Source organism: Verticillium dahliae, genomic scaffold, assembly GCF_000150675.1.
Source record: "Verticillium dahliae VdLs.17 supercont1.3 genomic scaffold, whole genome shotgun sequence".
NCBI classification, from domain to species: domain Eukaryota; kingdom Fungi; phylum Ascomycota; class Sordariomycetes; order Glomerellales; family Plectosphaerellaceae; genus Verticillium; species Verticillium dahliae.
The window spans coordinates 1,306,937-1,320,734 of NW_009276940.1; the positions used below are offsets into that span (position 1 = coordinate 1,306,937).

The 13,798-nt window shown below is 54.0% G+C and overlaps 5 protein-coding genes across 5 annotated transcripts; 2 read left to right on the forward strand and 3 right to left on the reverse strand.

The window, feature by feature from the left end:
- Positions 1-71: 71 nt before the first annotated feature.
- VDAG_02041 (aspartyl-tRNA synthetase) lies at positions 72-2,723 on the forward strand (the record flags this gene model as incomplete). Its single annotated transcript, XM_009658070.1, has 2 exons — positions 72-1,079; positions 1,137-2,723. The coding sequence occupies 2 exons, from the start codon at positions 72-74 to the stop codon at positions 2,721-2,723; spliced, it is 2,595 nt and encodes an 864-aa protein (XP_009656365.1).
- A 3,239-nt stretch (positions 2,724-5,962) lies between these two features.
- On the forward strand, positions 5,963-6,631 carry VDAG_02042 (uncharacterized protein; the record flags this gene model as incomplete). The annotated part of the gene is made up of 1 exon (XM_009658071.1): positions 5,963-6,631. One exon carries the CDS (start codon positions 5,963-5,965, stop codon positions 6,629-6,631), a length of 669 nt encoding a protein of 222 aa, XP_009656366.1.
- A 562-nt stretch (positions 6,632-7,193) lies between these two features.
- Positions 7,194-9,117, reverse strand: VDAG_02043 (chitosanase; the record flags this gene model as incomplete). Its single annotated transcript, XM_009658072.1, has 6 exons — positions 7,194-7,220; positions 7,290-7,370; positions 7,442-7,486; positions 7,980-8,030; positions 8,119-8,579; positions 8,880-9,117. 6 exons carry the CDS (start codon positions 9,115-9,117, stop codon positions 7,194-7,196), a joined length of 903 nt encoding a protein of 300 aa, XP_009656367.1.
- Positions 9,118-10,874: 1,757 nt separating this feature from the next.
- On the reverse strand, positions 10,875-11,204 carry VDAG_02044 (uncharacterized protein; the record flags this gene model as incomplete). Its single annotated transcript, XM_009658073.1, has 1 exon — positions 10,875-11,204. One exon carries the CDS (start codon positions 11,202-11,204, stop codon positions 10,875-10,877), a length of 330 nt encoding a protein of 109 aa, XP_009656368.1.
- Positions 11,205-12,793: 1,589 nt separating this feature from the next.
- Positions 12,794-13,695, reverse strand: VDAG_02045 (high affinity copper transporter; the record flags this gene model as incomplete). Its single annotated transcript, XM_009658074.1, has 4 exons — positions 12,794-12,850; positions 13,016-13,506; positions 13,558-13,588; positions 13,654-13,695. The coding sequence occupies 4 exons, from the start codon at positions 13,693-13,695 to the stop codon at positions 12,794-12,796; spliced, it is 621 nt and encodes a 206-aa protein (XP_009656369.1).
- Between the last annotated feature and the right edge of the window lie 103 nt (positions 13,696-13,798).

Genomic DNA, 13,798 nt, shown 5'->3' on the forward strand with positions numbered 1-13,798 from the left:
CAGTCTGACACTGCACACCCAACACCGGCCGAGACGGCTTTAACCCCGCCGGCACTTGACGACAGCACATTATGACGACAACCAGCCGCCGCTCGACTGAGAGCCCCTCTCCGGGCTCCCCTAACCCATTCTCGCGAATTGCACACAAACTCGCCGCGCTCCGCCACGATCACGACGCCAAAGCCACATCGACCGTCAGCCTCGACCGCGCCCGCAAATCTCCCCGTAACAGCAGCAGCACTACAGACAGCAGTGACAAGGTGCCCCAACTCGACCTGCGCAATGGTGTCAATAGCGCCCCCGACGTCCGGCCGAGGGCAAACACTGCCGCCAGCAGTACCTCTTCAACGCCACAAAGCCCGCGAAGTACACCAAGTCAGCCCAGAACCGACGATGAAGACCCTGAGACCCCCGAGGAGCACAATCGCTATGGCGCAGAGCTCCATCACCCAGCCAAGCTGGTGACGATTGCTGAAGCGTCCGGCATGCCCGTTGACTCTGTCGTCACATTCAGAGCTCGAATCCACACACAACGCCGAATGTCGAAACATCTCGACTTTCTCCTGTTCAGGGATCAAACGCATACCATCCAGGGCGTGCTGTCGCACACTCACCCAAACATGGTACGGTGGGCTCAGCACCTCAATCCCGAGTCCATTGTCCAGGTCACCGGCACGCTCCAGAAGCCTGTGCAACATGTTCGCTCGGCATCTCACAGCGGCGTTGAGATCAGTATCGACACCATGTATCTTGTCAGTCCTGCGCATGACTTGGCGTTCAGCAACTACAAGGCACCGAACACGATGCACCATCGTCTCGAAGCGCGCGTTCTCGATCTGCGGCATCCAGCAAACCAGGCTCTCTTCAGGGTCCGCCACACCATCACCCGGACATTTCGCGAATCGCTCGAGAAACAGAACTTCATGGAGATGCACACCCCAAAACTTCAGCCAGCGGCTACGGAGAGCGGCGCGTCCGTGTTCAAGGTGAACTACTTCGGTCGCAGAGCGTTTCTCGCCCAGAGCCCACAGCTAGCCAAGCAAATGGCCATCTCGGCAGATTTCGGTCGAGTTTACGAGGTGCGTTTTTTAGAATACATTACAAACCCAGTTGACAAGAAACTAATGTTTTCACAGATTGGCCCCGTGTTCAGAGCTGAAAATTCAAACACACATCGCCACCTCACCGAATACACCGGCCTCGACCTGGAAATGACTATCCAAGACAACTATCATGAGCTCATCAAGGTTCTCGACCGTGTGCTCAAAGACATTTTCACAGCAGCTCAGGCCATGCCGGAGCTTGATGTGGTCCGCGAGCGATGGCCGAGTTCTCCGATAGAGTGGCTGGAGGAGACTCCAATCATTCCTTTCGCCCAAGGCATCCAAATGCTGCGCGATGACGGAAGAGATGTCGAAGAGGAGGATTTAAGCACTCGCGACGAAATTCGTCTCGGTGAGCTCGTCAAAGAAAAGTACAAGACCGACTACTACATCCTCGACAAATTCCCAAAGAGCGCGCGCCCGTTCTATACGCACAAGGCGGAGGACCCTAAGTGGACCAACTCTTTCGATATTTTCGTCCGAGGACAAGAGATCTGCACTGGTGGCCAACGCATCAATGATGCGGCAGAACTACGGGCAAGCATGGTAGATGCTGGCATATCCGAGGACGACATGGCCGAGTACCTTACTGCGTTCGACCTAGGAGTACCCCCCCATGGTGGCGCAGGATTGGGCCTGGACCGACTTGTGACCCTTCTTCTCAACCTCGGCGATATTCGATACGCGACGCTCTTCCATCGTGACCCGAAATCGCTGCCGGCGCGTCCTCCCGGTCTGCCACACCCCAACGCCGACACGACAAAGCCGCGGCCTGGTCATGACTTCCCAGCCCTAGAAGATCTCATCGCCAACTATGGCGACGCCTCCAACACCTCATGGCTTGATGATCGATTCCAGATCTGGCGTCACCACACCGGTGCGGCGGTTGGGTACGTGAAGCAAGGAAGGCTTGCCATGGTCATTGGCGATCCTCTCTGTGACATGCGCCAGTATGCCGAAGTCATTCCGGCCTTCATCGACTTCACGGCACGTGAGCTTAAGCTGACACCGATTTGGATGCTCGTATCAGAGGAGGTTCACGAAGTTCTTGGCCACGAATTGGGATGGCGCACCCTCAGCTGCACAGAGGAACAGCGTACTGATGCCGACCAGCACACGGGACCCCACGGCCAACTTGCTCGCCGGGTTGAGCGTGAGGGTGTCAAGATTCGCGAACTTCGACCTGATAGCGCGTTCATTGACCGCGCCAACACAGCAATTGAAGCTTGGAGGTCGACGCGCAAGGGCAAGCAAGTTCACCTGACAGAGATTCGGCCCTGGGTGGATATGTCGCATCGTCGCTATTTCGCTGCCGAGAAGGGCGACCAAGTCCACGGGCTTGTTGTGCTGGCGCAACTAGCCCCCAGGCACGGTTGGCAGGTCAAGTGGGCGCTCGACTTCCCCGGCGCGCCAAACGGCACCATTGATGTACTCATTGAGACAGCTCTGGCGAGCATCACTGGCTCCGTCACGTTTGGTGTCGGTGCCAGTGAGAAGCTGACACCGGGTGAGCAGCTCCACGGAACGAGGGCCAAGTTCCTGGCGAAGACGTACGAGGCTATTGTTAAGAGCCTAGGCTTGAACAGAAAGACAGAGTTTAGGAGAAGTTTGGAGTGCTAGGGGAGCAGGTTTACATTTGTTACCCGAAGCACGACGTCACTCTGAAGGACTTGAGAGATGTGGTTAAGTTCTTCGAGGATTAGACCAGGTGTGGAATTCACGTGGGGTGCGCGGCGTCCGGCCGGTTTGTATTTCGAACCAACGGCGATTGTTAGTTATAGCAAGCAGTGTTTGGTACTTGTAGTCGTTCCATTGAACGACATGGATGAAGTCTTATTAAATGATTAACTACATATTATCATTACCTCCCCGTTATGCTGAATACAAATAGATAACCGGCCTTACATGAGTGGCATCTGGTCGGTAACTGGCAAGCGATTGCAAGAATCACACTGGGTAAATCAGAAGTCGCTTACGTAGAGTGAAGACTATGATAACTGCCGACTCCGGGAAAAAGGTCGGTGAGGAGGGGTTGGTACTTGTGGACTGGTCAAACCTTGACGTTTTTAGCCTCGCGCGGGCAGAGATCTGTCCAACACCGATATGGAGCCCGAGAAGGATGGAATGGCTCCGTGGCCTCGAATGCCCACCTGCAGAGTCAATGCGATTTCTAGCGTGAACCTGCTCAGGCTCGCTCTTCTAGCCCACGGCGCAAGTTCACGTAGCCTTCGCAGAAACAGATGAAGCTCCGCTGGCTTTTCCGTCTCGAGATGAGTACTAGCACACAGAACCATCCCATGGCCTCCACGTCACAGCAGGCCCGAGCGATCCGGCTTTGAGCATGCGCTTGAACGTGGTGGCTTATATTCCGGTCGGTCTTTGAACTCTACGGGCATGTGACATTTACCGCTCGCCCTGCCTCTCACCCTATACGCTATACGCTGTCGATTCATCGATGTATGTCCGGCTGGTCAGAACGATGGGATCGCTGCGCCATGTTCAATGATCCCACCAAGCAAGCGTGCACATCAATATCTACCACCCCGGCCATCCTCACTCTGTCTAATAGACTTTCCACACTGATGCAAGTGGCTGGTGCTGACGCGTTTTTGCCGTAGACACAAGTACTGATGCTAGGAGGTGATCAGGTGAACTCGGCTTCAAGCCCCGTGCTGTCTGAGGTCGTAAAACGCGTCCCATGGTCAAGAACCACCATATTTGATCTCCTCTCGTGTTCTCTTCTACAGCTTCCGCACAGCGGTCTCGGCCTAGTTAAGCGGCATGGCATGATTCGTTGTCAGGTGGGCGAACAGCACGCAGAACTAGGTTCCTCCAGGCAACGAACGAATCGAACCCTCTGCCACGAAAGTACTGGTGACTCGATCCGCTCGATTCCACACGCTCCTCGATCGAGAATCTGGGGAAAGAGGGGAGGGAGGAAGGAGATGCGTGCGGTCAAAGTGGCGCCATCTTGAAAAGCGTCCACTTCGTGCAGGAAATGGAGCTTCACGAGCTGTCAAGCCTTGTGGGCACGTCTGAGAGCAGGCGATCCCAGATTTTGCGATGTTGACAAGCCGCACAGCACAGATAACCCGGCGCCCTGTTTTTCTGGGGTGCATGGAGGCATCGGTGTTCGCGCGTCTTGAAAAAGCCTGATAAGTGCTGAGGTTTTAGAAGTTCAGGATCACATGTAAATACATTAAGTCATGATTTGTTCTTGAATGGTTTGCGCAGAACTTTCTAGTATCCAGGGGCGGCAGCATGTGGCGGACGGCCAGTTAACGCCAACCTCATGATTGATCTGCTCCCTCGGGCAAAAGGAGCGCGGCCAACGTCTCGATTGCGCAAACGTGTCGCAACAATTGCCCCTTTCTTGTTGGACTTGGTCACACAAAGCACAAAGAACGCCACGGAGTGTGTGCCTCGCGCAGGCGTTGGGTTCCCCTCCATCGGAACAGCTAGCAAAGCCTAGAAGGCCCGCGTCCCCGAGTAATCCTCACTGCCTGAGAAGCCATCGGCAGTGTCAGTCGACCCGGGTTTTCCCACGTTCCAGAACACTTCTGTGCGAGCCGCAGCGCCAAACCAGCTGCAAAGCGACGACTCAGAAAAGTCGAAGAAGCCCCACCTCCGATGACGGTGTTCCGTCGCCGGTCACGGTATCTGGGCCGTGGTGCAGTGGCCGGTTGTTTGCCAGGAGAAAACTCAGACTCCCCAAGGCCGGACCGACAAGTCCAACCGTCGGCTTCGAGAACCACTCATGTCGCCGCGATGACTGGGAAAGGTGGCCCTCGCTCCTCCAACCCCGAAATTCTGGGTACTTTCTATCTACTGGCCCCCTCATTCATCACGTCAAAGGCTGGGTCAGAGGCCGGCGCCGGGAGCCGGCTGTTTTGGCTTTCTCCGCAGCGAATCACGGGCCTCATCCAGACGAGACGCCCGTGTCGGCGTTATGCCGCCTTTGTCGGCACCCCTTTCGGTCTTCAGTCCGGTGTGCGCCGCCGAGTCGAGGGTGGGCCTATGAATGGAACCGGTGGCGTCAAGCCGTGGGCGCGCAAGGCGCGTTCCTGCGCTGCTGCACGGCATCCCACGCTGTCACCCACGGCGTGCCTGGCGCGATGCTGTTTCCGGCGACAAAGTCGCGGCACCTGCGGGAATTTTCCAGGGGTGGAGGCGCAGGGGCGTTCCAGGTTCTCCTCTCCCTCTTCCTCCCTTTGGCATTCTTCGCTTCTCCTCCGAACGGCCGGTAGAACATGGCGAACACGCTTTACCGGTCCACCAAGGGGGTCCGCCTAACACCAGCGGCGTGACGATTCATGACGGTGGCTAACGGGTCCGCGTGGAGTTTTCGACTCGTGGCCCCGGGCCTAGAAGCCTTTCTCCTCACCAACTGGATCTCGGCAGCTGTTTCCTGAGGAATCGATCCCTTTCTCCGTCTTACCGAGATCCAGCCTTTTTCGCAAATGCGGAGGTAGTAAAGGGGAGAAAGGAGGGGAAAGCAATGTGAGAAGGAAAAAAAGTCTGAAAGAAACTCGTTGGTGCTGTGGTCTTGGTTTGTTCCTTGTTCAGGAAAGCAAGCACACGTTCATTGTATTTAACCCGAGGGGGATCCTCGACTTCAAAGCTTCTGTTTCTGCTCAACATCACACACAACACTTTCAATCCTTTTCTCTCTCCAGTCTCTGCCTCAGCTTCGACAGCTTCAGGACAAGTCATCATTCCTTTTTGACTTTCCATCACGGTATCAACCACTTCAACTATCATCATCGCAGAGCGTTGAGATACACTTGTCCCACCGACAAAAATCAACTTACTTTTCCAAACGAGGACCTTCTTGCTTCTTTCCCTTCCCTACCATCAACATGTTCACCACCATCACTGCTCTTCTCGCCGCCTCGGCCACCCTTGTCTCCGGCGCTAGCATCCCTGCGCGCCGTGCCACCAAGGGCTCTGCCTCCATCACCCCCCACGACCAGTACTCGTCTTCCATCGGCGTCCTTGGCTGCAAGATCAACACCAACCGTGTCGCCTACTGGCCTGGCGCTCCTGGCTGCGACGACCTCTGCGTCAAGGTCTCCCACGGCGGCCGCAGCCTCAACCTGCTGCGCATCGACTCCTCGGCCGGCGCCCATGACATCTCCTACGATGCCTGGAACTACCTCGCCTTTGGTTCCTCCGCCACCGACGCCCCCCACATGGGCGGCGGCGTCGACATGGACTACGAGATCGTCTCCATGTCCGAGTGCAAGGACCTCCTCGACGACGGCAAGCTGCCCCTCACCGCCGCCAACAGCATGAACTATGTTGCGGCCTGTCTCGCCGACACCAACTCCTGGGCCGGCAAGAACCACGTTCTCTACAACATTGGCAACGCCGTCTGCACCGTCGGCCACGACGAGGTCTGCAAGCTCGACCTCGCCGTCAGCAACCAGCCCTCGTGCCCTCACACCCTTGGCGCCGTTGACGCCCTCAAGGGCAACGAGGTCAAGAACATTGCCTACGGCACTGGCAAGGTCTCTGTCGCTCTGTGAGCACGGGGCCTCTGCATAGCATGCATGACATGAATTTTTATGACATAGATATCAGGATAAACATACAGGATATAGGATATGGGATACAGGATACTAGGCACAGGACAGGCGTTTTTTTTTTTTTTTTGATGACAATACACGCTTTACCTGAAAGCTCGGTCCCCGCTTGATGGCGCTTGATGTTGGTGATACGTCTTGTAGTGTTTCCATTGATTCTAGAGTTAAGAGCCGATAAAGCAACGTTGGCGTCGGCCATCATGATGATGCGATCAAGATCGCTGATTTGTGATGGAGATTAACAGTCCATGCGAACGCAGTGTATCCCGCTACTCTGATGGGTCAAAGCGAGCTGAATGAACCATTATACACATATGGCCTGCTTGTCGTCGAAGCCCGCCTTGGAGGTAGCCAATCGATCCATTTGGCAAATTAGGCATTTGAACAATAAAATATTACAGTTAGTGCCACCACTGTAATGGTGATTGAATGGGAGGCCCGGCGACTCCATGACCTTTGAATGAGGCTTCGGAATTCGGTTGTTCGGAGTACAGACCGATGACGGTTAGACGGCAGAGAACAGTCTTGACACCTTCCACGTCACATGTCAGCATTTGGCCGGACCTTTCAAGTTGCAGAAATGTCACCGTCCACCGCCGACAGCGTCCTCGTAGTAGCCAAGGCGTAGCAGGTGTTGTACATCTTGCCACTCGCAGAACTTGCTTCCTTTCATTTTACCCACCTGATACGTGGCATAGGATGCCAATGAGGCCAGCAGGAAAAGGGGAGAGCTTGCGCGCGGACCGAGATCACCATCGTAGAGGTGGGCGAGAGAGCAAGAGCCATGCCACCTGTCCCCTAGCAGTGTCAGTCAAGACTCACTGACGGACCGTTGTTTACCGTAGAACAAGCCTCAAAGTGCGATGTCCTCGCGCATCAACGCGCATGCACGCAACCGAAGGCCTGCACAACCAGCCTAAGAACAGACGCTTGATGCTATTATAACAAATGCTACAGTCATTACAATATCTATCGTCACAGAATCAGGAGCTCCAGCCACGGTGGCTACCGCTCCGTAGACAAGCCAACTGCCGACGCTCGTGCGACATGGGCAGCGCTGCCGATGCGCTCGACGAGCTTATTGCCGCGCTCGGTAAATGCTCTCCTGGAAGAACTGGTGGCGTTGTTTGGCAGCCCCAGTTCGGCGCCCGTCGTTGCCTGGGACGTGCGGTCGGCTTGCCCGGTGAAACGGCGAATGAAGAGGACGGTCGTTGTCGTCGTGGCCGTTTGGTCGCCGGTTCATGCTGTTGGCCAAACACAGCGTCGCCAAGGAGATGGAGGCCTCACCGACCATGGCCTCGTCGCCGTCGTCACCGTTCGTGTCGCCCCAGATGCCGTAGTACTGCGTTCGTCAGCGATAGCCGCTCGATACATCCATTGTCCGAGACTGGTTGTGGCGAAATAAGAGAGAAGAGGGGGGCTAAACATACGAGCTGGTCATTGCAGACAACGGCCATGATGCTCAGCGGCTCAATGCCATGGGCGCTGGGGTCAAAGGTCGGCCACCCCTTCTTGTTCTCCTCGCTTTCGTTGCCAAAGACGACGTAGGGGTGGACGTTGGCGTCGAGGTCGGTCTGGTTGGCGCCATAACTTTGAAGATCCTCCTGGAAACTCGTCTGCGACTGCGTATCGCCAGACGACCCACAGCGACCGTCGTCAGCAGGCCCACCCTGGATTCCGTCACAGTCGATGTCCAAATTGACAAGCTCGCCGTTGCGGCCCTGAAGGTACACGATGTTGTACTTTTCTAGGTAGTCGCCGCAGTAATCAAAGTCGCCGCTGTCGCCGTCCGAGCTGTGGAACCCGGTGGCGAGGGCATTTTTGCATTGTTTCTGGTCGCGAATGTGATTGTAAAAAGATCTGAGGTTATTGGGGATGTCGCGGGCGATGGCTGTGGACAAAGCCCGCTGTAGCGATGAGAGTTTTGGCGAGGATCATTTGACCACGAGAGATTTTTAGGTGGAATGAAAGACGGGGCTACTTGGCAGATGAAAGGTGCAATGGTCAGAAAAACGAACGGATGAAAGGAACGACAGAGTAGGACAAGATGACCGCTTGCTCAGGAACAGCATGCGAACATCAGTGTGACGAGGCCAATGACAACGTTCGAGAATCGAGAGCACAGCAACAGACGGAAGGGCACTGATTTAAGTACGAAGGACAGAGGCCTCGGTTGGTACCGAGTACGCACAGCTAATACCGATCGGGCGCTTTGAGTAGGGGTAAGCTGTGGCAGTCCGCCTCCTCGTCCAGGGGCTCGGGACTCTTGAGTGGTCGGTTATTGTCCGTGATTCGCGCTGTGACAGCAAATACGGGTGGGCGCGGCCAGGCCCGGCGCTAGGGTTTAGGGGAGAAGCAATGGCAATCTCGAAGCGTATCTTGGCCGGATGATCACTGATGACGCCCCAGTCAGACAGGGGTTCTGTCATGGATGCTGGCACCACCACGTTCAGTCAGCTTCTTGATGGGTAAGGAAGTATTGAAAATGGACCGAAGTGAATGTGGAGCTCTTCCATCGATGGTTCACCATAAATCGACACTTGATCTGTCTATTTTGCTGTGAGTGACTTGAGGAACTCTGGACTCACTCCAGTCATATTTTCTACTCCAATGTCGGGTCATGCTTTTTTCCCTGGTCTCGGGAAGACCCTTCCGTAACTGCGGGACTGTCGTTAATGGGGGACTCAGGGACCTTACCTACCTGGAAGGGTACTGTAGGTGTGATGGTGTAATTGAAGAGCAGGTCTTGAAAATCCCAGCTTTGGTGCGGAAATCCTTCACCTAAAATCTTCCATGCCAACAAATAGCCCTCAGGTCACAATTCCAAAAACTTAGTTTTTTCTAAAGCACCACGCTGCTAGCCTAAGGCAGTGCACGCTGGAAGCGATCGACGAAATCTTGAGATTGCCGAAACTCTCTTCTTCATCCTCATTTCCTGCACTAAGCATGAATGAGCCCATTGGCTTTGACATTCGACGCAACACTGCTGTGCAACAATGCTCTATTCTCTAAAAGCACAACCTCAATTCGACAACGCGGCGATCCCTTGACCATACGCCCGATAGTCTAAACAATTATGTGGTTCGCTCTTGAGCTTTTGTCACAGACCTGCCGGCCATGACTCGATGCATCCTGATATGGGTGTTCTTGACCATGTCAAGTATTCCTACCAATATCAGATGCATTTGACGCGTGGCCCGTGACTGGGTACTGCGGATCTGCGGCAATCGTATCACAACTCAGGTAGGCAGGTGGAAACATGTGCCCGTTGTGGAAGTGTACACTGCTCGTGCCTGAGCAAATTTGTTCGATACTGTGGGCGAACGGAACAAGCTGGTCTGAAATTGCAAGGTAACACTCGCCGGGCGATAGGTCTCTAGCCCTGGCTGGGCATTGTGCTCATCAGTGAAGCTTGAATGACCCAACGCTTGCTCAACCAGCATCTATGCAGCGTGATACCTGTGGACGCAGCTCCTAAATCTTGCGATTTAGCCACGATGGTAGTACTTCCCTTGTGAAAGGGATGTGGACTGCCGCTGTGCGGCAAAGTCCGGGACGCTGTTCCATCGCGTGAGTGATTCTCATCAAAGCGAGTGCCAGAGCATGATGCGAATGGGATGTGGCTTCCTGCTCAACAGGCAATCCCATAAGGGGGCGTGGAAACGACCATTTTGCTGCCTCCGTGAACGACACACATAGACTTGCACTAACGGGTACTTGAAACAGGCTCGATCACAAAGTCGCCATCTAGGGGCGATGAGAGAGCTTGCAAGTACCGGCAAGTTTTGGATAGGTACCCAGGTTCTTGAACATAATGGTCATCCGTAGTTTGCCTGCGTCTCCACAGTGACCTGCTTGGACGACGGCTAACTTGATACTCCAATACACTGTTCGAAAAAAGCTGGGCGAGCATGCATAGTTTTCATCATCTAGGTCGATACTATTGTGTACGTCATGTTTCTAGTAATGCAACTATTCAACGTTTGACTATGAATCAAGTTATACAAAGAGTTGCCAAACATCATCGCTCAATGTTGGAACATCCTGGTAGCAACAGTCCGCTCCGCTACCACGTGGCCTTTTAATCATAACGACCATCCTGCCGATTGTTTCCTGGCCTGTTGTGGTGCTTCCAAGGCTTGTCGCCCCTCCATGGCTTGTCGCCTCGCCACGGCTTGTTGCCGTCCTAGGGTTTCCCCGGCTTGTGCGGCTTCTCGGGCTTTCCGGGCTTGCCTGGCTGATCCGAAGGACAAGGGCTGGTGGGATCAACGACTGAGGGCTGCGGGTAGACAGGCTCCTCGATCGCACTGGAGTGCTCTGGGATAGGGGGTATGGGCCCGCCAGTGGGCCCAGCAGTAGGACCAGCAATCTCTGAGCTTGTGACGGTAAGAGTTGCAAAAGTGGTAGTCGTCTCGCAATCAGGGGGGCTGTGGCCCTTGGGTGGTGTCCAAAAGCTAGCTTGAACGGTGGACGCGGCGAGGATAGAAAGGAGGAGTGCGGATCTGTAGTTGCCCATTGTATAGATAACAATGACTGTCCCTCTGCGCGGGCTGCTTGAGTCGGCTTGTAAGACGTTGGTGAGAGAAATAGGAATGAATTTGAAGTAATGGGGCAGAAGCAAAAGTTGCTTAGGTTTTGATTTTAAGGCGCTGTCGGTGAATACGCTCTCAATCGAGAAGCGAAGCCATCATTATATAGAGTCTCGATCTTGAGAACCTCCTCAGTTGATTCCTTAGCCTGAAAATTTGCAGCTAGTCAACAAGTAACTTGAAAGGGACATGTGTGAGGAAATGAATCGACGATTGGCCATCTCCATCCATCCTGCCAGGTTCGGCCGATCACCCCCCCGATGCCCTGAGCCATAATTGCATCCGATGCTGTGATCTCAGAATAGCATATAATAATTAGACATGAGAGGATACTCAGATCACACCCAAAACAGGTAATATACACGATTTCTTGCATCAGCTTTAATAGATAGCTTCAGGGGTCCGACGCCACACCCGCTGAGAAGGTTGGGCCTGGACCCGACAGGATGATGACGCTTGTAGGTAGAGGTGATTATGTGGCGTTGATGAGGATGAATCCTCATGTTTGGTGACGCTCATCATTACTTCAAGTACTGCGTAGGATCAATCCTCCCGTTGAGGGAGGCAATGTTCTTTTTTAAGGTTGTGTAGGATTCCGAGTGGGGGGCTTCCCAGAGCCTGTTGCGATGATCCTCGATGACCACTTGGGAACTTTTGTGCGTGTGCAGCTTCGACAGTGCTGAGGCCCGTCCCACTTGCAAATGGTTCCCCAGCAATCAACGATCTGCCCCCAACTGGCTTCGGCCATCGCCTGTGACTATCATATATCATGCACCTGAGATCTACAGTGCTGTTAGCTCACATTTAAATTGTGTCTTGTTTATCTATCGTTCCAGGATGCTCATCTCCTTGCTCGTTGTGCCATTTTCCTGAACTCAAGCATGGTGCTGATGATGCGACTCTCGAGATTCCAACCCCATTGACTTGGAGTGCAAGCAGCGGCAGCACCCCCTCCCTCAGGTGAACCATGAACCATCGTGCATGTTCCAGTGGCAACTGGTATTCAGATATGAAATCGATTTAGCGATGTGATGCAATGATTCGCTGCGATGATCCGATTCTTAGGTGTTCCAGTTGAGGCATCGTGTCGGCTTCCATTGGTGAAAGATGCGCAACATGACGCGAGAGGTGGGGGCGGCATCGGCCGCCTTGGCGCCCGAAACTCCATTAATAGAACTGCCTGATTCGGTAATCTTGTCCACTGGCATTGGCCATGTGGCAAAGGTGTGGTGGGTGAGCTCACGAAAAGTGTCTGCTGCAGACATTGTTGGCGACTCGGTCGATCCTTAAATTGAGATAAAGAAGAATGCTTGTCATTCACGGTCCGAAAGACTAGGAGCGATGTATCCATCGTTGGGCTGTACTTTCGGGGACGTTGATTTCTGTCGAAAACAGATGGCATCCTCGCATCGAGGTGCAGCCTCAATACCTGCTGTAGGATGCATGAAGACAGCATTCAGGTTTTGCCTGTAGGATCTTCGGCAGCCTATTTGCAACATCTTCACTCCTGGGCTTGTTAGTGGATTGTGGCCACAGGCCCAGACGATGGTGTGGCCGATGCAGCGGCGTATCCCTGTGCTCCCAAGGCAGGTTTTATCAAGACGGCACACTCCTCGGTGACAGACCATTGGCTTTATTGTTTAATCAGAGCAGTAGCAGAGGCAAAAAGGCTTCCCAAAATGACCGGAAATTCCATGTCCATCTTTTAATCCTTTTGGTTTGCCTAGCTGCAACACACGGTCGTCTCATCGATGCCAGTCGCTTCTTCTCCAGCCCTGCCGCCGCCACCAACCTGCACTCTGATAACCAGCCAGTCACAAAGAAACTTGCCTAAGCCTGCTCCGATGATGATGGAGAAAATGATATATCCATTGAAGTACATGGCGAGGAGCATGACAATGTATGCAACACCAAACGTCACAGCGTGAACGACAGCTCTCACGACCTGCTGTAATGGGGACGCTCTGAATGTGAGCATGCGCGGTGGCATAATGGCGACTGAGTCTGGTGGAGCGCAGCAGCCGGCGCTCTCTCTTGGACTTTTGTGATCGGTTGACAAATACGCAGCGCGACGCTGTACCTGATGGATGATCATCCCGTCATATTCTTTGCCTAGTCGCCGAAGGCATTCAAGAACCACGACGAGGAGGGCGACGCCGACACAGGATGCGGCCATCATTCCATTATTCTCGATCTGCCAGGATTCGGCAAGGAAACCTGTGGCAAAGACTGTCAGAGAACGGAGTTGGCAGCCGTAGGATGCGAAGGTCGTTCACTTACAAGCGTCAACAGTGTCCCAGTTCCACAGCATCTGGAACTCTCCTGTCAGTACGCAAGTCTTCGAATGTGGGAGAAGTAACAGGTAGAAGGCAATACCGAGACCTTACAGGCCGAGCCTTCCGCAGTGCCGTGATTCATGATGGACGGTGTTTATGGCATTAATCTTGTGGCCTAGAAAATTCGACAGCTGCGATCGAGACTTGAGTGCTAGGACCGCTGTCGAATACAAAAGATGAGGCTA